Source organism: Myxocyprinus asiaticus, chromosome 38 (assembly GCF_019703515.2).
Source record: "Myxocyprinus asiaticus isolate MX2 ecotype Aquarium Trade chromosome 38, UBuf_Myxa_2, whole genome shotgun sequence".
Classification (NCBI taxonomy): domain Eukaryota; kingdom Metazoa; phylum Chordata; class Actinopteri; order Cypriniformes; family Catostomidae; genus Myxocyprinus; species Myxocyprinus asiaticus.
The window spans coordinates 5,729,302-5,755,998 of record NC_059381.1 but is presented as its reverse complement, the minus strand read 5'-3'; the positions used below and the strand labels follow the sequence as shown (position 1 = coordinate 5,755,998).

At 36.8% G+C, this 26,697-nt stretch overlaps 1 protein-coding gene across 4 annotated transcripts in view; it reads right to left on the bottom strand.

The window, feature by feature from the left end:
• LOC127429081 (noelin-like) overlaps nt 1-19,329 on the bottom strand; it is a 39,954-nt gene extending 20,625 nt beyond the window's left edge. For 2 of the 4 annotated variants that reach the window (XM_051677867.1, XM_051677869.1), the window contains exon 1: nt 18,876-19,329. In XM_051677867.1, coding sequence (XP_051533827.1) covers nt 18,876-18,941 — 66 coding nt within the window. In that variant the 5' untranslated portion in view covers nt 18,942-19,329. Of the gene's footprint in view, nt 1-403; nt 948-18,875 lie in introns of those variants that run through there. The other 2 variants (XM_051677866.1, XM_051677868.1) reach the window with 1 other exon arrangement.
• Nucleotides 19,330-26,697: the final 7,368 nt, after the last annotated feature.

Below are 26,697 nucleotides of genomic sequence, written 5' to 3'. Positions count from 1 at the left end.
GGAATGGAACAGAACGGGAATTAATGGATCTTCTGCTAAAATCAATTGTATTCCTTTTAGCTCTTTTTGAACGCGTCGTGTGTGAACGCCTCGTTAGGGACTGTTCGGACCAAATGCGTTCTTGCACAAACAAAAAAAAAAAAAAAAAAAAAAAGAAAAAAAAGCTAGATGCAGCGCAAAGAATTAAACTGAACCCAGGTGTCTCGAGACGCATTTAGCGCATGTTTACACTAGGAAACAATTGAAAAAAGGCGTTCTGTGCGAACGACCCCTTATAATGTAGAAAAACGCGTGGAGTTGCATTGCTAAGATACGCACAAAAGGAAAAATAATATTACATATTAAATACTGAATATCTGAACTTTTCATCTGAATTTGAGTTGGTAAATAACCCGACACTTACTCCTATACTCCGGTCCGGATAGCCGCCCTGCGCCGCAGTTAGTTTAGTGGTGTTGAGCCCCACCAGTGATGGCAGAGTCTGGGACATCCAGTTGGTGATCATGGCCATGGTGCTGAGCACCACACCGATCTTCAGCAAAGGCACCGACATCTCTGCTCTCTGCGTTTGACCCCAACTTTCATTATTCTACACGCACCACCGGGGAACCGTAACGGTGGGCATCGCTGCCCGTGAGCGCCTCGTGAATCACTATCATCTTCATTAACATTATCTCCTCTAACGGTCCCGGTTCGGACGGTCTCAAGGTGCTCATCCTGACGTTTGTTGGATGCTGAATACAGAGAGACCTGTGTGGTAACAGTGATTAAAACCAAGCCAGAAACCGAGATTGTCTGCGCGCGCTGGACACGTCTGGCTTTTTTCCCGTTATCCTGCCGCTTTTGTGTGCGTCCACGCCCTTACTGGTCCGCCTTCCACGCGCAAGGGAATTACTCGGGACGGGATACAACCGAGCACACCGACTTCTCCGTGGATGAGAAAGAAGGCGGCGCCACGCGCCCCTATTTAAAGGCACGCGTGATATCAAGACCCCCTCTGCTCACGAGACCCCCCTCACGCGCCATCGGGGACCTGCACTTAGTTAGCAACGAATCGCTTTAACCCTTGTGCGACCTTCGGGACATTTTTGTGTTTTGGAAATGTATTGCCAACGGCATAAATACTGCCAAATATGTGTATTTTGGGGGGAATTTGGATATTTCAACCTCAGTTCCTATAATACATCTATAATACACTGTGTACACAAAATAGTTACACCTAGGACCTTAAGGACAAAAATGTCCCCATTGAAACCCATTAACATGGCAATATTTGATCCCAGTGCCATTAAAGTTTAAAATCATTTATCATCAGAATTATATGATATTATGCTTTCATTATGGAGCCCTGGCTTCAAAATGTAATTTAAAAAAAAAATATTTTCCACCAGATGGCGCCATTTTTCTCATGTTTAGCCTATGGAGCAAATACATGCTTTTTTCCTATTTTGTGTTTGCTGTATTATAGAGGACTGCAGGCCAATGAATAAATGATGCAGCTAAAATTGTGTGGGCATGTTGGTATGAATGTCAGAGTGTGTTTTGTATGTGCGTATTGAGCAATTGTGTGTGTGTGTGTGTGTGTGTGTGTGTGTGAAAAACAACAGTGGCATTATATAAACAAATTGGCATATAAAGGGTAAAATCTTGAAAATTAAGGAATATTTGGTAGTTATGATCAGGACTGATGTTGGTTAAAAAACTTTAACTCGTTGAAATGGAAAATAATATAAATATATAATATTTTTATGGCAGTTTTTTGACACTGACATTTTGGTCCTCTAAGGTCCTGAGTATGTTTTTCTTTTTTTTTTTTTTTTTTTAATCTGACACTACACAAAAAATAATAATGCATCAAAATCAATGTTGTTGCTAATCCTTGACATATCCCAGACTGATAATCCCCCCCAAAAAATATTCCCCTTAGCATTTAGTATATGGAAAATTATTTTGTGTTTTTTTTTTTTTCATAAAAAAACACAACAGTGGAATATTTAAACAAACTGGCTTTTAAAGGGTTAAAATCCTGAAAATGAATGAATATTTGGTAGTTATGATCAGGATTGATGTTGGTTAAAAAAATGTACTCATTGAAAGTGGAAAATAATATTAATATATAATATTATTATGCCAGTTTTTTGATGCGGACATTTGAGTAATTTTTTTTTATTGACCCACAAGGGTTAATGGGCCGATATCATCACAGCCACTCACCCAGGAGGGTTGTAAAACGAAACACACCAATGTCACACCCCACTCCATATCAACAATACCTTAGTGTTAACTTAAGCTCCTTTTCATCATGTTAGGTCACTTTCATTGGAAAAGTACCATTCATGAACTCCGTTAAGACATTAGTGGGCATGCATCACCATGTCATAAAGGGCTGAGGGAAAAAGGACACCATAAAGGTCATATTTAGTATAAAAGATTTTTTAATATTTGCATATATTTAATATATGGGTTATTCCTGTTATGAAGTACCTTCAGAACCATGTAAAATAAAATTGAATTTATGGAAGTATTAGTAAAAGGGTGCAAAGAGGAACTTTATTAATTATAGTTTTTATTTACACAATGGCATAGGGAAATAAATTAACCTAACTGCATAGAAATGAAGGAAAATCTGCATAGATTTTCACCTTATATAGCCATCTTTTGGATTTTGATATAATCATATTGATTTCTGTAATGTTATCTAACAGTGCAGAATGTTTTAGAAGTGAGAAAAACCAATACCACAAAACATAACAAAATTCATAACATATATTTCTGCTTACTGATGTGTCTGCTGTTGTTTCCCACTAAAATGATGTCACTTCCCAGAGGATGATGTCATTGAGGAACTGGTTATCAAAGTAATTTAATATATAGAGAGAGAGAGAGAGAGAGAGAGAGAGAGAGAGAGAGAGAGAGAGAGAGTACCTGGGAACATTATTACAAATTTACTTGTGATAAAATATTAACAATAAACAAACAAAATAAATAAATGAAAAGATTGCGTTAATAAAATAATCAGAGTTTATTTATTTATTTTCAATGTATGAAGACATATGGGGACATACTGCATAGCCTAGTAGAAATGGCACATGAGCTCCGAATATCAAATACAGACTTTTTAAGCAATGTCTATTATATTACTTATATGTTAAGTTTCTTATATGTGCTTTTTAGGGAACAGATATACTTAGTAACAGAAAGGAAACGCCCTGTGTGAGCGCAGACATTCAGAACGTGTCTATGCACAAGTCTGCCATGTTAAGAATGACTCGAGCGCCCCCGTATTGCAGCCAGTGGTACTGTCATGCGTTTACACCGACCACTAAACAGGTTCTGTAACGTAATCCGGCACTGGCAGTATAACAGAATGAGTAGTGTATTGTCTCGTGCATTACTGGTTTACACCTCTTATTCACACACTCAGACAGACGTGTTTGTGGATAGAATCGTGACACAAAAAGAGGTGCAATATTCGTCATGAGTAGACATGCATGCATCAATATAAAAAAATAACCTTGTCAGTTGTCACATATTTACTTTAATTTCTCATAGTAGTAAATCAATTTCAGTACAACCTGGTTCCACTGAAATCTGTTATTGTCCAGGGGGAATGTGTGTGTAAATTTAATATAATAATTTAAATAATTATATGAATATATAATTTTTCAAATAATAATAATAATAATAATAATTATATATATACATATATATATATATATATATATATATATATATATATATATATATATATATATATATATACAATTTAGATAATTATATGAAATAATATTATTAATATTATTATTATTACATTGGTGTAGCAATCAGAGAGGAACATGTCCCTCCACTTCTGTGTTTTTTTAAAAATTATTTATATATATATATATATATATATATATATATATATATATATATATATATATATATATATATATATATATATGTATTATTTTTTTATTTTTATTATTTATTTATTTATTTATTTTTTGTAAATATAGCTAAAAGTGTAACTTGATTAAAGGGCAGAAGCTTTCCGGTTGTTTCATAAATAAACCAATTTAGTCCAAAATAAACTGCTACTTCGAATGAAAACACAAATATGTCAAAGGTATGGTTCTTTACACACACTGACCTTTGAGAGAGGCTGAGAGAGAGACAGAGAGTGAGGCAGACATATAAAGTGCATGTCAGGCATCCAGCTGTGTCTCTGTCAGCATATCTAACCTCACTTTAATAAAACATCATACAGAAAACATCTAAAACACTGAATCTAGGGCATATATTCTTTCCGGCCTGTCACTGCTTATTACACACACAACTGTTGTTTGGTTGTGGAAGTACACACCCACAAAGATCTAATCTTTCTGTACTGGCTTTAAATATCTTGGTAGGAAGTTCTGGATGGGACATAGTCCACCTTATGGGTAACATCAGGCTATCACACTACACTATATGTATCGATGCATTTTGTGTGTAAAGAGAGAAGGGCATAAAAGAGAGAGAGAGTGGATGAATGATAGAGCAATAGACATAGAAGGTCACTTTAGCACAAATCACCCTGGGTTAGAGCGCGTTTGGCCTTGAGATATCTGTTTGTGTATGTGTGCAATGAGCAATGCAACTTGAATCATAAAGGCTGCTTGTTTTTATTTCGAGAGATTAACGAGCATGTCAGAGCAGATTGTAGAATGATGTTTTGCATAAAAATAGCATGTGGTCCATTACAGGTCCATTATAAAATTGTTTGTGTGTGTATGATTTTGTACTGACCTTTAATTACATATTTACTTTAGCTTATCTTAACTCATTGTTCTTGATAAAATCATAAAAAATTTCGTTACGAAACTGAGATTCAGTAAAGCAATGTTTTTGGTCAATGAATAAGCAATCAAGCTTAGTGCCAATTGTGTCAATGCAACACCAGGAATTTATTATTGGGGTTTATTAACTATTTCTCCATTATATGCATAATATAGAGTCAGATTGAGGAGGAGATTTACAGTAAATAATATTTTAAATTCCAGACTGTTCCTCAAACATCTGACTTTAGACAACTTGGAATATAATGCACAGGTCATTTAGACTGTTTAATGGCGCTTTTTGTTTTTGTAATATTTTGAGTTAGACAGCCCGTCACCTCTAACTTTCATAGTATGAAAAAGAGAGCCCAGAAAGGCATACGAGTAATGGAGTAAATAATGACAGTATTTTATTTTTGGGTAAATTATTACTCTATATAATCTATACAGCGTGATCTCATGAAAATTATGTGACGTGGCAACATTTTTTGCAAAATGATATACAGTATACTCGTATCATGGCAATTCCAAGGTGAAATGTTTTTAAGTTTTAAATAAAGAAAACCTACCTCCCTACCCTAAACCTAAACAGGGCTCCAGACAAAAAAATGACTTGAACTGAAACATTAAGGAGCCAAATGTCTGTTTTTAATTGCCAAATCACAGAATTGCTCAATTTAGATTGCTGTTCAGAAACAAAATAGAAAGGGGGCCTGGGTAGCTCAGCAAGTAAAGACGCTGACTACCACACCTGGAGTCGCAATATCAAATGCAGGGCATGCTGAGTGACTCCAGTCATGCTTCCTAAGCAACCAATTGGCCAGGTTGCTAGGGAGGGTAGAGTCACATGGGGTAACCTCCTCGTGGTCTCTATAATGTGGTTCTCGCTCTCAGTGGGGAGTGTGGTGAGTTGTGTGTAGATGCTGTGGAGAATAACGTGAGCCTCCACACGCGCTAAGTCTAACTGTAATGCGCAAAACAAGCCACATGATAAGATGCAAGGATTGACGGTCTCAGATGCGGAGGCAACTGAGATTCGTCCTCTGCCACTTGGATTGAGGTGAGTCACTATGGCACCACGAGGACTTAGAGTGCATTGGGAATTGGGCATGCCAAAAAAAAAAAAAAAAAAAAAAGAAACAAGACAGAAAGCCGAAGAAAAGGAAGACAGCTGAAAACCATTAATAACAAGTTTAATACAGTATATACAGTTGAGAAGATAAGTTTGCATCCCCTTTTGTCTCATAAATGTTCACGCCCCTTTCATATTTTATACAAATATAAGAGATAAAAAAATTTTTTATTTAGTACTGCTCTTCAGAATCTACATTAGCTATTGCCTTAGTCTTTCTTTACTGTGACTAGATGGCCCAGACACAGAGACTACAAGAGTGCAAATTGAATGAAATCCCAGATGCAGTTTATTGTGCTACTCCAATCCCAATCAATAATTACCAGTAGAAGAAAACACTGGTACGTGACTTTTAATTATAAAGAACTCTTATTTTGAAATGTCTGCACTCCCAGTTCACTGATGGCTGATTCACTGAGAAAGTGAATCTGATTCAAACTGCTAACCTGAGCTCTTCAGTTCAAACCCTCTTTTCTTTTCGGGTGATTCATGAAAAAGAACCGGTTCAAAAGATTCATTTGTTCACGACTCTCTCGTGCCGGGTTTTTTGTTGCGTGCGGTACAGCAAGCTCGTCAGATACAGAATGGGTGAAAAGCAGTATGAGACACACTGGTGGTGCATGCTCTAAAGATGTATTCATTAACTCACAAGATGATATCTGACGAAACCGCGTATGAACGCACCCAACCTGACTGTCGCCAATTATTGTCGCAATCAATTATTTTTAGTCACATTTGCGACCATTTTAGTCGCAGTCTGGAGCCCTGCTAAACCACATGAAATTTACGTGACCATTGCAATATTTTTGCAAACCAAAATTACATGCTGTAATACACATTTGGCTGCAGACTCCCATTGAAATGTCCAGCGGGGGGCGCAAAAAAAAACAAGTGAAGTTATGTTGTTATCAGACGAGGTTTGTAAAGTGAATTTTAGATTATAATTTTTTAATAATAATAATTTATAATTATATTTATTTATCACACATTTTGCACATATACAGTGAAATTCTTTTTTTCACATATCCCAGCTAAGCTGGGGTCAGAGTGCAGGGTCAGCCATGATACAGTACCCCTGGAGCAGACAGGGTCAAGGGCCCTGCTCAAGGGCCCAACAGTGGCAACTTGGCAGTGCTGGGGCTTGAACCCCTGACCTTCTGATCAGTAACCTAGAGCCTTAACTGCTGAGCCACCACTGCCCCCAGATGGATGTTTTAATGAGTAAAACATACCTCCCTAACCTAAAAATTTAGCCTAAACCTAACCCATAGTGTTTTAAAAGCAAATTTGACATGAAAAGCAAATTTCTGATGTTTTTGGAGTAACCCCATCATTTCGTGTCACTTTTATGACACTTTCATTTTACTTTCACTTTCAGAGTTTCCTTGGCTGGTCTTGAACCATATGGTCTTCCGAGTCTAAAGTCCAACACTCTATAAAGTGAGCTACCACGGAAGCTAACCATGTTGGAATAAGTGTGTAAATGTAGTTGGTTCTGTAAAACAAGCATTACATTTTATTTTATTTTTTTCAAATAATGCATTAGAGTAAAAGTGTTTTGATATCATAACATAGCAGTGTGTGTGTAATAGAGCAAAAACAAGAATCAGAATCAGAATGAGCTTTATTGCTGTGTTCTCACATACATAAGGAATTTATTTTGGTGATAGGAGAAACAAGTGCACACAGAACATTACAGTGAGTCACAGAATATACAAAAAGGTAAGAGTATAAATAGACATACAAATAATAGGACATAGAATGGCGTATGTACATGTGCAAATGGTAATGTATGTGCAAGGAAGGGATATGTACAGTTATTGAATTAAATATGTGAATTTACATCTGTACATGAGATATGTATTTACATTATTGCACTATGGGGGAGTCCTGAGGCAGTTTAATTGTTCATTAGGAAAATGGCCTAAGGGTAAAAACTGTTCTTGTGCCTGAACTTCCTGGTACTCAGTGCTCTGTAGCACTGGCCAGAGGGCAACAGTTCAAAGAGGGAGTGGGCAGGGTGTGTGGGGTCAGGATTTCTCCTGAAGTCCACTACCATCTCCACTGTTTTGAGCGTGTTCAGCTCAAGGTTGTTGTGACCGAACTAGGCAGCCAGTTGATCAACCTCCCATCTGTATGCAGCCTGGTCACCGTCATGGATCAGGCCGATGAACGTGGTGTCATCTGCAAACTTCAGGAGCTTGACAGTGGGGTCTTTTGCAGTGCAGTCATTCGTGTACAGGGAGAAGAGCAGTGGAGAGAGAACGCATCCCTGAGGAGCACCAGTGCTAATAGTGAGGATCCTGGATGTGAGTTTCCCCAGTCTCACTAGCTGCTGCCAGTCAGAAAGCTGGTGATCCATCGACAGATTGAGGTGGGCATGGAGAACTGAAGTCAACAAATAGGATCCTTGCATAAGTCCCAGGTCTGTCGAAGTGTTGCAGGATATAATGCAGTCCCATATTGACAACATCATCCACAGACCTGTTTGCTCGGTAAGCAAACTGAAGGGGGTCCAGCAGAGGCCCAGTGATGTCCTTCAGGTAGGCCAAAACCAGTCTCTCAAACGACTTCATAGCCACAGTCGTGAGAGCGACAGGTCTGTAGTCATTACGTCCTGTGATTTTGGGTTTTCTGGGGACCGGAATAATGGTGGAGCATTTGAAGCAGCAGGGAACTTCACACTGCTCCAGTGATCTAGTGAAGATCTTTGTGAAGATGGGGTCTAGTTGGTCAGCACAGACTTTCAGACAGGCAGGTGAAACATCATCTGGGCCTGAAGCTTTCCTAGTCTTTTGTTTCTGAAAGTCCTGGCACACATCCTCCTCACAGATCATAAGTGCAGATTGAGTAGCAGGAGGGGGGAGGAGGGAGGTTACAGGAGGTGTTGGTGTGTGTGAAATGAAGATCAGAGTGGGGGAGGGGTGTGAGACTGGACTTTTCAAACCTGCAGTAAAACACATTCAGTTCATCAGCTATTAGTTGACTCCCTGCAGAGTGAGGGGGAGGTGTCTTGTACACCGGTCCTCTGCTTCACAAGAGCAAAACACTATCAGTTGAGCTACCGTGCAATTTGATCCTGCACGAACAAGTTTGACAATGTAGTTGGTTATGTAATGCAAACAATGAACTTACAAGTCATGCGTTATAGTAAAAGTGTTAAGATGTCATAACATAGAAGGAACAGTAAGTGCTTATAAACTGATAATCTGCCATTTTACTTGTGATTTTTGTGAAAGGTAATTATTATACCAGGAAACTGCAAAAATGTAGGTATAGTAACGTGATTCTATGAGACCAGGTTCAATCTACAGTATATGTTCAACACAGATGCACAATCGTTTTACAGACCATCTGTTGTGTCAGGTGCTCACATAGCTTCTGCTATTAATTACAAAGCAAGATTTGCAGTAAATGGCTGATATGAATGTTTTATAGCTTCATTCTCTACGGCAACAGTGATCAATTTTACTTTCATCAATGAGAGTACAGCAAAACTGAAGTCTCAAGCCAGGATCCTTTTAACACTGTTCTTTTTTTTCTTTTTCTTCTTCTTCTTTTTATCATGTTTAATAATTAATTTATAGGCTGTGCAATTCTTGCAGCCCCTAGCAAAATGATAATATCCTGGAGACTACGAGCACTGGATGGTGATGTTTTGTTCAGAATGTACCAGCAGAAACCATCTGAGCTCTCTGACAGAATTGTGGCAGCATTAACTCATCTGTAATGGTCTACAGTAAAGCTTTCAGCTTCAGGCTGTGTATGAAAACCTCCAACACGATATGAGTGATTTATCAAGCACTCTGATAAAGAACACGGAAGACTTCTTGACTAACAGTTCTTCAGTGTGGACGGTCTGTAGAGGAGGAATAGTCCATGTTTTTAGAAGTTTTTTGGCAGAAACTTCAAACGATCTACCTGACTTTGTGCCCTGGTGCTCGTAGTGTGCTGCAATCATGTTTGGAAAAAACCCTGCTGTTCAAACATTTACTCTTGCCTACCCCTGTGTTTCCTCTGTTTTTCACCAGCAGACTGATACCTGCTGTGTTCACTGGTGCACAGCTGAAATATTGCACCATCAAAACAGGGATTTACTAGGCAATTCTGTGGTTTTGGAATTTTGCTTTGTGCCTCAGTAAAAGTATGGTAATGTGAAACTAGATTTTTACACGTTCTGAAGAAAATAGGTGCTTGTCTGCACAAAGATAGCTAGCACGATGCTAGGGGATTTGTATGCATATGAAACTTAAAATATACTATATTGAGTGTGTTTACATGCTCAGCAATATACTTATAACTATAAAAAATCAGCTTTTACAAAAAACGACAACCCGCATTTACATGAAATGTATTATTCTCTGACGTAAACATCCAAATGTAAACAGACATGTGCACACTGGATAAGCCAGTACGAACGCTTGTAACAGTGTTTACATGCAGAGCGAAATCTGGGTAATGGGCAAAAATGTAATGTGTCGATCTGAATTTGCTTAAATAATTAATGACGTTATGCTGATAAAGGAAAGCCATTTAAGGCATTTACATGACCTTACGTGTTGTTGCTTTATTAAGAATAAACAGTGTAAAAACATGGATGTAAATGCCTTTGTAAATGCATGTAAATTGTTTTTATATGTAACCCTTCTATTGCGTACAGAATCTGCATACACCTTTTGCATTTGCGGGTCAATTTTGACCCGGTGGAATTCAAGCTTATAAATTATTCATAACCCAATGGTTTTCATCTAAAACTATATTCTAAGTCATTAATAGGTTCTTAACTAATCATACATGTAAAAAGATTGATATTTTTGGCATGTTAACTGACAAATATAAAAGTTATTAAATAATATGCCTTTCTGTTTAAATAATAAAATGCAGAAATTCTTTGAGATTTCAAAATATACATTAACTACAGCAAAACCAGTGTGATATATGTGAAGACATCTTTTTTTTATCAAGATTTCTGTGAAATTCTATCAAAAAATAACATAATATACAATTTATATTAACATCTAATGTGAGAATTACTAGTAATTTGAATGAATTTCCTATTACTTATAATTGCTAAAAGGTTATGAAACCAATATATTCTTTTTCAACTAAACATCATCAGAACAACTGTACAACTCAAGTTTACAACATTTATACTTCTTTACTATGTTTTTATGAAAAATCCATTCTATTTACTTGCATGAACTGCCGAATGTTGATGCGTGAGTATGTTGTAAGCTGGTTCTGCATCAGATGGCTGCAGAGTAAAATGTGGACAATTTCCTCTTTGAAGCCCTATTATAGACAAATGTGTGCATGAACATTTGCTCTCGCCACACACCCTTTAGACAGTAGTACCTTTGATTTAGTTTATTTGTTATGTTTGCTACATCTGTCATGTCTGTTTTGTACAGGAATGTGTATGACTGTGTGTGACTGTTTGTAATCAAGATGCAGTCGCAGTGAGAGACAAAAAAAGTGAGAGTGTATGGGAGAGGCAAAATGTAAGTGAAGTGTTATTAAGTACAAATTGAATTCATAGATGTACAAAAAAATCTACATAATATTATGTGTAAAGCCACAATTGATGCCCGGATAAAAATTGACCCACAAACACAAAAGACACAATTTTTTCTTCTCTGAAACTTCTCTTCTCTTAAACAATTTTATTAAATAATCTTTAAAAAAAACAATATATATTATATATATTATTTGTATTTTGATAGTCTTGACAAAGTCCCAAAGTTTGGTTCCCATACTAAAAACTATGATGTATTTAAAAATTATTATCTACTGTACCTCTCCCGTGTCAAAAATTACTTGAGCGCAAGGAGGGTTAAAATCCATGCCTAGAAGTGGTTTATATTGTACCACCGTTTTTGAATATTAATTATGTCATTTGCAGTGCTTCATGGGTAGTTTCTCTCCTTAAAGAATTCTAATTGCTTTAATGTGTTCAAGTCATGTCGGAATGATCATATTTACAGTACGAGTTCAGCGCACATGAATGCCATCACAAAGTCATAATTACCAGTGGGAATTTCTGGATTTTCTTTGAGCCCAGACTTTCCAAGTTAGGGCCATGTCGATTTAAGAATCAGGGCAGAAGCAAATTGTTATTGTTATTGGATTTTGACTGTACTGTTTAGTTTGAATGCATTTTTGGTACTGTTAATGAAGAATAACTATGAAGTTTTCCAGAAAATAAGACTCATATAGCAACAGGCTTGTGCAATAAAAGTCAATTTCCCATCATTATAACTTATGTGGCCGCACGAGACTGATAAAATAGATACATAAAGCATTAATTACACACCTAATGTGCAGTTTTGCTTTTCATTTTGTTGCTTTGGTGCTAAATGTTATTCTTTGCCAGGAAATGATAAAGAGAGAAAAAAATATGAAATTGGTCCGTTCTTTCCAACTAAAATCACTTGCATGCACATAGCATTGTATTTACGATCTCCAACCTCATAAGTACAAACTTTCCAGGAGGATTTAAACACACCACTAGATCTGGCTGGAGTCCCTCTTTCAATTCCCCCCCACCCACACGTTTTTTATTGTCTGTCAGGCACAAATTGCAAGTCTGGTTAGAAAAGTAATAACACACCTCTCCTCAACAAGCCACATGATTTAAGTTATAATTTTTAATACAAACTGTCCATGACAATTTACATGCTGAAGTTTAATAAAATCCCTAACCCTAAAGTATGATCAATAGTAATAGAGATGCTTGCTTTAGCAAACACCATTAATGACAGTTTATCTCTGTGTCATCATATGCACCTGTTCTCTATCCCTCTTTCATGCTGTCTCAATCCCAATACAATAAACACACACACGCACTTGCTTTTACACAGTTTAGATGCAGCAGGATAATATGATGGACAACACAAGTATAAAGATTCTGTGTGCGTGCCGATGATAGATCTGTCTTGCAAAATATTGGAGATTTCAAAAAAACGTGTTTGTGTGATTTATGGATTATGTTACAGAAAAACAATAAGTGTAATGGGATGGTAAAATGCCATCATATAAACAACAACTTGTCCCTTATATACACACACACACACACACACACACACAGTCTTTCTCTTTCTTCATCTCCCTGTCATACACAAAATTAGACACCATCGATTAAATGCACAGCATTACTAATATGATAACTCTTTTCCACAGGCTAGATTATTCTCTTGTGCGAGACTCCGTTCATGACCTTTATCTCCATGAAGGTGATAAGACCATAGAAGACATGTATCTGCACTGTGGTAATCAGGAGTAATCTCATTCATTCTGTAGCTTCAGGAGCCAACCATTTAGAATGTTGAAACATTATCTATTTCCCTCTCTCTCCCTCTCTCTTTCTATCTATCTCTCGCTCACTCATTCTCTCATTAATGGATGTTTGAATGGATTCAACATTTGGACTTGGGCTACATTCTGAAATATGATTAGAACATTAACACAATTGAAAAGACAGTAAGCGCACTGCTGGGACCACAAGTGATGATACTCATCTCCTCTTTGAAACAAGGGGCTGTTGTCTGCACATGCCTGAAAATGTCAAACAAACTCACCACCTTCTTTAAATCAATTGTGTTTTGCATTATAATCACAAGTCAGCTCAGGGAAAATTTGTTACTCGATACTTTATATGGTATAATTTTAGATATGAAAGGCCCTCCAGACACAATACTGTTTGGATAGATTTGAATCCAATAGCTGGTTGAAGCATAGCTGGTGTTCTAACTTACATTCTGGCCTAAATTATGTTTCTGCCTTATTAAAATAAGAACAATCTTAGAACGTGAACATTTCAATGCAAGTTTAACTGTGTAGGTGTTCTGAAAGTTCTGTTTATATGTTCTATTTAACAGCTTTTCTGTGTGGTGTGCTGGTGGTGTTTTTATATGACATGTTTTTTATGAGATGTAGTGTGAGTGGTCCTCAGTTAATGGTGTTTAGGAGGTGTTTTGTGGGTGATGTTGAGGTGTAGGTGGTGTTTAGGAAGAGTTCAGTGGGTGGCATTTAGACGTAATGTGAATGGTGTTTAGAAGGTGTTCTGTCAGTAGCATTTGGATATTGGCAGTGCTCAGGGAAATGTGTTTAGATGGTGTTCTGTTAGTGGTGTTTATTTGATGTTTTACAGACTGAGTTTAGGAGGTGTTCTGTAAGTGGTGTTTCAATATCGGAGATGCTCGGTGAAAAGTGTTTAGATGATGTTCTGTAAGTAGTGTTTTTTTTTAACTAAGTTTAGGTAGTGTTCTGTATGTGGTGTATAGGCATAGGAGATATTTGGTAAGTGGTGTTTATGTATAGGAGGTGTTTAGTAAGTGTTTTTAGATGGTGTTCTGTGAACCGAGTTTAGGTGGTGTTCTGTAAGTGGTGTTTTGATATCGCAGGTGTTCAGTAAGTGGTGTTTAGGTATAGGTGTTCAGTAAGCGGTCTTTAGGTGGTGTTTTGTGAATTGAGTTTAGGTGGTGTTCTGTAAGTGCTGTTTATGTAAAGGAGGTGTTTAATAAGTGGTGTTTAGGTAATGTTTTGTGGACTAAGTTTAAGAGGCTTTCTGTGAGTGGTGTTTAGATTATGTTCTGTAAGTAGTGTTTTGTGAACTAAGTTTATGTGGTGTTCTGTAAGTGGTGTATAGATATTGGAGGTGTTCAGAAAGTGCTGTTTAGGTGGTGTTTTGTAAACTGAGTTTAGGTGTTTTTTAAGTGGTGTTTAGATATCAGAGGTGCTCAGTGAAAAATGTTTAGAAGGTGTTTTGGAAATGGTGATTTGTGAACTGAGTTTAGATGTTTTCTGTAAGTGGTGTTCATGTATAGGAGGTGTTTAGTAAGTGGTGTTAAGGTGGTGTTTTGTGAACTGAGTTTAGGTGGTGTTCTGTAAGTGGTGTTTTGGTATTGCAGGTGTTCAGTAAGTGGAGTTTATGTATAGGAGGTGTTCAGTAAGTAGTCTTTAGGTGGTGTTTTGTGAATTGAGTTTAAGTGGTGTTGTGTAAGTGGTGTTTATGTATAGGAGGTGTTTAGTAAGTGGTGTTTAAGAAATGTTTTGTGAACTAAATTTAAGAAGGCTTTCTGTGAGTGGTGTTTAGATGATGTTCTGTAAATAGTGTTTTGTCAACCAAGTTTAGGTGGTGTTCTGTAAGTGGTGTTTAGATTTTGGAGGTGTTCAGTAAGTGGTATTTTGGTGTTTTGTAAACTGAGCTTAGGAGGTGTTTCTTAAGTGGTGTTTAGATATTGGGGGTGCTCAGTGAAAAGTGTTTAGAAGGTGTTTTGGAAGTAGTGCTTTGTGAACTGAGTTTAGATGGTTTTCTAAGTGGTAAGTGGTGTTTAGGTATAGGAGGTGTTTGGTAATTGGTGTTTTGTAAACTGAGTAGGTGGTGTTGTGTAAGTGGTGTTCATGTAAGAAGGTGTTTAATAAGTGTTGTTAAGGTGGTGTTTTGTGAACTGAGTTTAAGTATTCTGTAAGTGATATTTAGATTTCAGAGGTGCTCAGTGAAGTGTTTAGATGGTGTTCTGTAAGTAGAGTTTAAGGCCCCAATATACTTCCGAGGAAGTTCTTCTTTGTTCTTCGTTCAGGGGTAAAAGGAAATTCTAAACAGCTGAGCAGCAGTATAGTATTTGCGAACATTCGGACACCCACCACACCGCTGTGGGAGGCATTTAGAGGAGCATTTAAATATGAGGACGCCATATGTAAAACCTTAAAAATGTGTTTTCGATGACTTCATTCTATGAGTAGAAATCCACATGAGGTCAGTAAAAGAAGCTGCTTTAACCACTCAATGATGATTTAAAGTAATATATATGCAGTAGGAAATGTTTAATTTGTATTGTTTAGATTCTGAATTTATGACGCTAATGTGCTAACATGCTATACGCGGCCATAATATGTGGCGATGACACTCTGTTATTGTAAATTATGATGACACTGGTACTACTGCAAAGATGGATGTATAAAAGTGTGTTAATGTTCATAATACAGACAAAAGAATGGTGACAGAGGCATATATTACTTTGGGCAGATGTGTGAATGGCTTTTGCTGCAGATGGCACATGAGTGAATAAGCACTTGAGAGTATTTGAGTAGATTTGATTCCTTTTGTAGACTAATTAAACAAAAAAGAATCACATGACATGGTGTGGCACGGCGGTGTGTTCATGTTGAATACTGACTGAAAAACTTAAACAAAGTAGTAGGTGGAGTTTCAGGTCACACCTACCAATGACGTGGACCAATGGCAGCAAGAAGGTGTTTAGCAGCCAGTTAGAAGTTTTCCTAAATGTTTGCCCAGGCAAGCTGTTCCAAACCACCAAAACAAACACAAAACACCTTATTTTTTGGCCAGATTTTGTTCTAAATGACGTCATACCCGTTCATTCTTCAGTTTCATAAGAAATATATCAGGGCCTTTAGGTGGTGTTCTGTAAATGGTGTTTAGGTATAAGAAGTGTGCAATAAGTGGTGTTCAGGTGCTGTTTTGTGAACTGAGTATGGGGTGTTCTGTAAGTGGTGTTTAGGAGGTGTTAGTAAGTGTTTAGGTGTAGGACATGTTCCGTAAGTTGTGTTTTGGTAGTGTTCAGCGAATGGTGTTAGGTGTTTTATCTGTGATATGTTCTAGTGAAGCAGGTCTCACCCATGTATCTTTGGTTGAGTGATTGTGGTGGCCATTATGCCCATCTCAAACCATTGCATACACACAAAAAACACACCGCTGCATGCCACAAGTAAACAAATTGAAACCCAACTCAATTTACACACCTGAATTACCAAAAAAATAGCAATTTTCTCAAAGTTTGTGAGGTGGAATCTAGAGTGCTTCATTAGAAACCAGATCACTACATTTTTCAGAGATGTGCTTTTTACTTTGTTTTGGAATGTATTTGAAAAAAAAACTCCTAAGGATTTTCGTGTTTATTTAACTTGATAGAAAAAAAATATGTTTATGCATAATATGCTTTAATAAATTTACAATCACCAATATTTGTATGTGATCATTGTTTATAAGATATGTGTCATTTCACTGAATCTCAGAAGACTTATTCATTATGTGTGTGTGGGAGTGTATGTGTTTTGTGTGCGAGTTTGAAAGCTTTATTGTCTCTTATTGTTATAAAATGGCAGTGTTTATTTTAATGTGTCAGTGTTTACAGCCTCATTATGCAAGTCTTCCTCTAACCCGGGTAAAGTTGAGCAAAATGCCAGATTGTCACAGATTCAATAGGCTGTAAATCTCAGAGATGAGAAGATGAACAGAGCCACACAAAGTAAATTATGTGTTTGGCAGAGTCAGTTTGAGATTTACTTGCGCGCACGTCGAGTAAGCATACTGCCCCACTGCAAGCCTAATGCAACATTTGTACACAGGCTGTACGGTTCAAATGCTCATACTTTCCAATACATGCTACACAGAGATGCTGGTTAAAGTAATAACTGATGCATGAAGAGTGCAGTTTGCATATCTAGCAGCCAAGAACACTGTACTGGGTATTGTTAGTAAGAATGGCCAAACGGTCATGTTTTCTCCAGAGTAAAGCTCCAGTTTGTTCTCAAGATGTTCCTTTTGGTAACACTTTACATTACAGCGGCCTTGTAACCAGGAGCAAAGTAACCCACCCCATTTAGTTTTAGTAATGTGTCTTTTCTCATGTGCAATTGCTGCTCCGCAGAATAATTGCACACAAAGTACATGAGGTGCTTTAGTATTACTTAGCACATAGTGGGCTAGGTGTCACACTTTTTTGTATAGTAAGTAATTCTCACGTGGGATATTTTATGAAAATCCATTTCTGTATAGACACATACTTTACCTTAAAGTCTTGCCTAAAAAAAGCCATTTAAAAATGTCCACTATATGATATAGTTTATTTAACACACTTTGACCTTTGCAGGACTGTCCAGGGATGCAAACTCATGAGCAGTGAAAAAGGTGAGAAAGTCATAGCAGGTGTTCCAGATGTATAATTTCTGTTGATTTGTTGTATTTAAAGCTTTTTTTCAGTGTTTAAGCATAAAGTAACCCTTTCAAGTGATTTTAATAAGGAAAATGTCGAAAATTTCCCCAAGAAAAGGTGACTTTTTGTAGTTTTAACATGTTGTCACACGATATGGGGCAAGTTGTCACATTGGGAATCAGTCATTAAATAACATGTTATAGACTATTTCAGTAAAAAAAAAAAAAAAATTATGAAACAGAATAACTCATGAGATAGTGAAAAAAGGCAACATTTAAAAATAACATTGTTTTGGCAAACATAAATTATAATTAATACATTTGTATAAAATTACAACATAAAAACCACATGTGAAAATTTGCACCTTTTTGTTAAATCTGCCCTTATCGTATAGGTGACCATTGTCTTAATGTATCCCAGTTCAGTTTTATTATGTTCACTTATTCACCCAACAGCTATTCCAAAAATATTATTATATTGGAATTGTAGTTTGAATATATATACAGTGTATATATATACATTTAAGACGGTTTTGAACTAGATGTTTGAAATCATCATACTAAACCACTGCTATAGAAAACAACAATTTGTGTAATGTATTTTACTTCCCTGTGTGACAACCAGCCCCGGTCTTCCTTACTTATGTAATAAACTGTAATGTGAAAGTGATGTGTGACCTGCCTTTTTGAATCTATATATTCAATGCACGGGGTCTGTATTGCTAGGAATATGTAAATCATGGGCTTTGCCTGCAACTTGGGAGCGTACAGATTGTTTCGCTTGTTTTTGCCTGCTGTCATGATGCTTAACAGTGGGCTCTCCATATCACTGAGTTTGTAATCCCATCCATTAATCTCTTTAAAAGAATTTCGCTAATTCACCGCAGCCTAATCTGTGTGTGTGTGTGTGTGTGTGAGAGAGAGAGAGGGAGAGAGAGAGAGAGAGAGAGAGAGAGAGAGAGCGAGAGAAAGATGGCGCTAGACCTACTTGCGTGAGTTCCGTGCCCATCAGCACAAGCACGATGAGACTCAAGAGCTTGTTCACGCGCTGCATCTCGCGCCTACGCTCGCTCGGGCTCGCTCTCGCATGCAGGTCCGGTCCGGTGCCTCGTTAAGACCCGCTCGTTGCTCCTCTCTCTCCTCTGTCCCCGGTCTTCCCGGTTTGTTGCGGTCTCTCGCTTCGCTCGCTCGCTCTCTCTTCTCAGCAACGGAATGACAGAGAAACACAAATCGGTCTCGCGCAGCCGTCTCTGGGCATCTCGCGCGCGGAGCGTCTCGTGCCTCCCGTTTTCTCCGTATTTATGTGTCGTACTGCCTCCTAACGATTCCAGTCTAGAGGCGAGGCGTCACACTGGGAGGTACGATAGCTCAAAACACCCAAAGTTTGTGTGTATCTCTCTCCGTGTGAGGCGGAAATGTTGGGCGAGCGCGAGCTGGAGCTGTCCAAGGTACTGAAACCGGATATGACATGACGCGCGTGGGAAATTCAACACACGGACGGATGCGCGAGAAGAGAAACCTGCGCGAGGCGTGAAAATAACCATGTTTGTGAGGATATTTTATCTTCCTACTACGTTTAAAACACAATATTCAAAAAATTTGTGTCCGCAACCCTAGATTTTTACATTTTCTGAGGAAAAAAAATGCGAGAGGAAAATGTAGGGAGTTTTAGCTCATTGCTATGCGGTTGCTAAGGTGATATGGGTGATTGCTAGGGCTTACTGGCCCAAATCAAAAGAGTCCACTTCTAAGTTTCTTTGATATTCTGGTCTATAGTTATGGATAGGGTCCCTCTTTCAATGTAAGTCTTATTTTTTGCCCATTTTTATCGTCAAACGAGTGAAAATATGTTTTGCTAGATTTATAATTATATAACAATTCATTTACTGTTCAAAATGAAGATGAAAAGTATTTGGGCACTTTTGGGGGGTCAGACATTTGTGGAACATGTCCATAGTGTGAACATGATTAGAACTGACTTTATACATCCACTAAAATGACACCAATTGGTTATGGTAATTGCAAAAAAATAGTTAGGTCTTGCATAATTGATTTGCAGATGCCACTTGGTTAAATGTTTTGTTTTCTAATACATTTACATTCATACATTTTGTAATGTGGCCCAAGCATACAATTATGTTTTAGGCCACTATGTGTGTACATATGGAGAGAGTAAGTTAAGAGTTGGTGCAATTTAATAAATTAATTAAAATGATCAGTAGCAGCATTATTCCCACCCTATGCATTATTAATCAGTGTGTGGGAGCCATTATGGCAAATTTTCACAGCAGAAACCATGAGTAATATTTTCAGCCCTCATCTGAAATTCAGACTAACAGCAGATACATATTATAAGCACAAAGCTCAGTGTAATTATCAGTGGGCTATGTTTTAAGATTTCAGTACAAACAATGAAGATTGGATTTAGAATTTGTGTCACGCCTTTTTAATGCAATCACTGTTTAACAACAATTTATTTTTCTTTAGACAGTTGGTGCGTTTCTAACGGGCTTTGAAGATGGAAGACTTTGTCTGGCTAAATAAACTTATGTCTTTGTGAGCGGAGATCTGCGTAAGGTAAATATTTTATGTGAAGAAAAAACATCTACCTATCTGTCTGTATATCGTATTTACATGCAAAATTCGAAACCACAGCATATTTTGTAGCATAGGATGCTCCATGTTATTTAGCACTCATCAGTTTATTTTGCCACTTCTCAGTGGATGATATATGATAAAATTACATTTCATAAAACTGCATTTGACAGGAAGTGTAATTATTAGATTGTACATTTACAATATAATATGGACCGCTTTCTCAATAAGGGGCAAAACTGTTGGTTTAAAGTTCTCTAAACACTTGAATGATTAGACAAGCCTTGTCATCGATCTTCCCTGAGGTAGCTTGTTTCCTGCCAAAAATGTTGGGTGTTGCCATTTAATCATTTGGCAGTATATTACTTTAATTAATTCTAAATTTATTGCGGGTTCTGTTGCTGAGCAGCACGTCTGCTCAGTGGATCAACTATTGATATTGGTTGTACAAAGATCAACCCAAAGTTAACTTTTAATTAATTCCCAGTGAAGAATCAGTAAATTCAAGGTAAATACAGTATGGCAATGTTTAACATAGTGGTTAATAACAACCTTGTGACCCGTAGAAGACCCTGTAAACTGTAGAGGACCTGCAAGTTACCCTGCTGAAATTTCCTGTGGTGTACTTTAAAGTCATTTTGGTAATGAAATCAGGAAATACCAGCAGGGAAACAGGTCTTCTACAGGTCACAAGATTGTTAATAACCAGTATGTGATGTCAAACATTGACATATTCACCTTGAATTTACTGATTCTTCACTGGGTATGAATTAAAAGTAAATTTTGGGTAGATGTTTGATGGCTATCATTCTTTCACCTGTTTTGACTCGATTTTTTACTCTTATGAGGGGAAACTTTATTGATCTCTTTCTGAGACTCCAAATTATTTACTAAAACCGTTTTTTTTCCCCTGCAGAAATATCAACATGAGCTCTCTTTGTACAAACAATCTCAGATCTTGTTTGTTCTGTTTTGGCCGTGTACTAGACACAGGGAATAGGACTTGTCTCAGTGCTATTATATTTATATGACTCCCTGTATATGTGGCAATCTCCTGGGTGGGGATGTTTCTCGTGGGAACAGAACCTAATTGGTTTCATCTCAGTAGGCTGTTTCATGAACATTAATGATCATAAAGTATCTTTATGTGTTTGTGTTATTGTACTTTGCGTTAGAAGCATTGATCAAGCTGAGAAACTGCAAATAGGATTCTTTAATGTAATGAATAAGGGAGGATGAATTTCACTTCTCTAGTGCACATATGCAGTCTGTTTTTCCTTACATTCATGTGTGTGTATTTATGTGTCCATTGGTCTGTTCTGAAACCTACCTCGCTGCCTGGAGCTTCTAAGACAGCAACCTAACCGTCACTGAAACCTAATAAGTGACTAATTTGAAATGTTCTACACAGGCAGAAACTTGGATATAACACAATACATCTGAGACTCCATTTGCAATTGATTTAATTAGAGTTAAACATAAGCATGTTGCTAAGCAAGAAAATCGATACTTTAATAAGCATAACAACAAACAGCACAAATCAGTGTTGATGTTGAAACTGTAGATTCCCAATCTATAAGCTTCTCATAAGCTATAAGCTACTCATAGTTAAACTACAGTCAAGCTGCTCTTTTAATCAGAATCAGAATGAGCTTTATTGCCAAGGAATTTTTTGGGTGATAGGAGAAACAAGTGCACACTGAACATTACAGTGAGACACAGAATATACAGCAAGGTAAGAGTATAAATAGACATACAAATAATAGGACATATAACAGAATGGCGTATGTACATGTGCAAATGGTAATGTATGGCATTTTTCCTTAAGTCCACTAGTTACACTAGTTAGAAACGGTCTGGCCATTCTCTGTTGACCTCTCTCATCAACAAGGCATTTCCGTCCGCAGAACTGCCGCTCACTGGATGTTTTTGTTTTTGGAAACATTCTGAGTAAATTCTAGAGACTGTTGTGCGTGAAAATCCCAGGAGATCAGCAGTTACAGAAATACTCAAACCAGCCCATCTGGCACCAACAATCATCCATGTGATTACAGCAAATTGTGTGGCATTACACTAAATATTTTGTTTAAAAAAGGCTAAGTCATTTTAAGGATACGTGGGGCTCAAGTGAATCATTTATGTGAATTGTTCATTTACATGAACTGTCTGAAGGAACTGATTCACTTAATTGATTTGCTTTTCACAGTGCTACATGAGAGAGGGAGGACGGTTTAGGTGAGCATGTTTGATTAATCCCTCAGCTCCATTTCTGCATTTACAATGCAATGTGACAAATGAAGCATTTTGTGACGCTACAGCGCTACCCACTGACAAATGTTATGCTACTGAACAATGTTATGTCAGTAGCGTCACGACTTTAAATTAACTACTTCCCAACACTGGCACAAACAAACACTAAATGGGTAAAATGGTCCATTTTAATAACATGGAAAAATTATTCTTTTCTGAATTTAATGAAATGTATGTTTATTTATAATATATTTCTTCTTGCCTCCACCATCTTGGAAACATTTCATCACAGTGCATCCTGGAATTGCCTTTCTGTAAAGAAAACATACAATACTGCCTTAGAATTTGGCCAAAACAATGTATGTTAGGAGGCAACATAATTTGGAACAGCTTTCATGTTGGGAGTATGTCGATGATGCCTAAAAATGCTGCCTCTTTAAGCAGCTCACTAGGTTTTGGAACTGAGCACCAGAGGTGGGTAGAGTAGCCAAAAACATTATTCAAGTAAAAGTCAATTACTTCAAAAAAAATAATTACTCAAGTAGAAGTAAAAGTACTCATGTTAATAATTACTTGAGTAAGAGTAAGAAAGTATCCAATTGAAAGAATACTCAAGTAGCGAGTAACTAGTTACTTCCACAAATAACATAATAGACGTTTACTCTTCAATATTCCATTACATAATAACATTTAACATGTTACATAATAATAATTATTACTATTATAATAATTAAAATAATTATTATTATTATATTGTAAATTCTGTCATCATTCACCATCATGTTGTTCCAAACCATATGGCTTTCTTCCATGCACCACAATTACCCGGGAGATGTTAGACAGAATGTTAGTCTTAGTCACCATTTACTTTCACTGCATGTTTTTTTCTGCATGTTTTTTTCCCTCCATATTTTAAAAGGGAATGGTGATTGAGACTGTCAGTCTCTAACATTCTGTCTAACATCTTCCGGGTTCCACAAAATAAAGAAAGTCACACAGGTTTGGAACAACACAAAGGTGGGAAAATGATGACAGAATATTAATTTATGGCTAAACTATCACTTTAAGAACGCTTGTCAGATTTCAATTAGAAGGAAAGTTTGGAAACCTTTCTAGTATTCATTACGGTGAAAAAACTTGAACAATGTTCCCCTGACCCAATTATTTATAATGCTGAATAAAACGAAGCAAGATCATACTTTATTAATGCCTACTGTTGCTACTTCACAGCTTTTTAAGGTCCTGCATGGATTCTTTGTTCTGGGTAGTTACAGAATTTCGTCGAAATAATTTAGATCATTAGTTCTGTACACTGAGGGTAAACTGCACCTTATCTCTGTGTTTGGAAGTGTTTTTGGCTTATTTAAATTATTTAAGCTGCTTCTGTCAAATGTAGAAATGCTGTGCACCCTCAGAAATGCTGTCTGCATGTGATGAGCAGAGCAAAAGGCATTTACACTTAACGCGAATGTTACATAGATACAGACTCAGATGTATTGCAGCACTGATATAAAAATTTATATTTATAAACTGAGGTCCTAAGAGCCCATAGGTACAGAATCACCCTGAAAATGACCATCACTATGACACAGACAAGCTCATGTTATCACAAAATCACCAAAACGTACCGCAACATGCTTTCTTAAATTGGAGCTGTAAATTTAATCTTGAAATATCCGCTTGTCATGGTGTAAAATAAAGGCATTGCGTGACTAAAGAAAGTGCTTGTTTTGATGACTTGCTGCAGGACTCAGGAGTGATGAGCTTGACACGAGTGGCAGAGTGCCGCTGCAAGTTCCGCTCTCGTAAAAGTCCCATTCAAAAAACTCTCAATAAATTATGCATTTAATAACACTCATTAAATTAAATCCAGTAATGTAATGACAGGAAAGTCACCCATTTTAACAAAGTAAAAGTAATTTTTTTTCTTTAGAAATTTACTTAGAGTAAAAAGTATCCACAATAAAACATACTCATAAAAGTCATTTTTTCCCAAAAAGTTACTCAAGTAAATGTAACAAAGTAAATATATCGCATTACTACCCGCCTCTGCTGAGCACATCTGTGCCAGTAAATGCTTTATGTAACATCATTAAATGACAGTGTGTATGTATGTGTGCATGCATGCGTGCAGGCGTGTTATTGTTAGTGTGTGTGTGTGTGTGTGTGTGTGTGTGTGTTTGTGTGTCCTTGCGGGATGCAGTGTATTCTCTATTTCCCATTTTGTGTTTATACTTTTCTGAAGTCGTCTGTTTCATCTCGCCCTCTCTCCCTTTTCTTATTCTGTCTCTTTAATTTACTTTGACTGTTACTGCCAGACATTATGTAACAAGAAATTCTTTGATGCTGTTATAAAGTGTGTCACTCTCCTTCTTCTAAATGACATTTGAAGATTCATTTTCTTCTGTTTAGCCAGAGTCAAAGAGGGAGAGATTGCATTCAGAACGAGTATTCTCTCTGGAACACTGGTCAAGTATGGAAAGACATTTCAATTTCATTGTGTCGTTAGCAACTAAACTGACAGAGGCCTATTGAAAGTAGAAAACTGTATACATACTCTTGCACTATGTGAATTTTCTAATCAAACAAATTTCAGAAAACTGACCAGTTGAAATTGTTTATTTTGTTAATATTTTTTGTGAAGAAAGATAAACATAAATGATGATGAAAGCCAAAACATTAAATGCCATTGATCCGTATTTACTGAGTAATGTACATTGTTAAATACATTGTTGAATAACAATGTATTCATAGAGCCACATAGAAAGCCCAATATCTCTGGGATTTAATCATACAGGGCCTTTAATATGAAGATACCAAAAGAAAGGTTGTTTTGAACCAAAATATAGAAAATTAAGATATAGAAAATACTTCTGCAGTTATAGACACTATAGAGTTTTTCAAGGTTTTGACTCACACTATTGGCATATAATGCAGCAATGGTGGAGTTTAGTAATAGACCTACTTACCTATTTGTAAAAATTAAATATTGATGCTGCCACCTTTCTGAGGTTATTTTGTTTACCTTTAGTTTTGCTTTAAAATCATAAGTGAAAATTGTCATTTTGACCCCCCTCTACAAAATAATGGATGACTCAGTAAATATTGATCCATAGCATTTATTATTTTAGCTTTGATTATCATTTATGTATTTCTTTCACCAGTAAAAAATGATCAAAAACAAAATTTTGGGGGACATGGTTGAGTTGACACGGAATGTCCCTGAAGCCTGTAGGTTACCAGCTAGCAACCACCTAGCAATGCTCTAAAAACCACCCAGAATACCCTAGCAGCCACATAGCAATATGCTAACAATTACTCATTACTTCTTAGTTACCACTTAGTTAACCTTGGCAACCACTCAAAATACCCTAACATTGTGGCGGCGAGTTTTGCACAGGCAAGCACCATTCACATTTTCTTGAGAAAATCTTGTTACTGAGCATGTTGTTGGTTTCTAGTATGTGTTGATGATTTGAGAGGGTATATATAACTGAGGCATCATTGAGGGAATGGCAGAGGTCCTTGCATAAATACGTCTAGAGATCAAATGATTTTTGCACCTGTGGGAAATGTTTTCCCTGAAGAAATCCATTACAAATTCATATGTGGCTTTCAGGGGCTTAATTTACCACTTTAGGTTTAAAAATATATCTTATTATGGTTTGACAGACATCATGAGACAGGGGTGACCTAGTTAGTGTTAACATAAACTCATTTAAAACAGGCAACAGCAGTTTTGAAGAGCTGGACAGAATGGGGAACAGAAGAAAATGCAGCTGTTGTATATGTCAATTTGTAGGTCATTTGTTCATACCAAAAAAATTCAAATTTTGAAACTGTTTTTGTTAAATAAAAATAAAAAAAATCCTAAATTGCTACAAGGACTACTACGGTTGTTCAATTTGCAAAGCAAGTAAAGTATTTGTGGTCCTAATTTTGAAACTTGTTAGCAACGTACGATT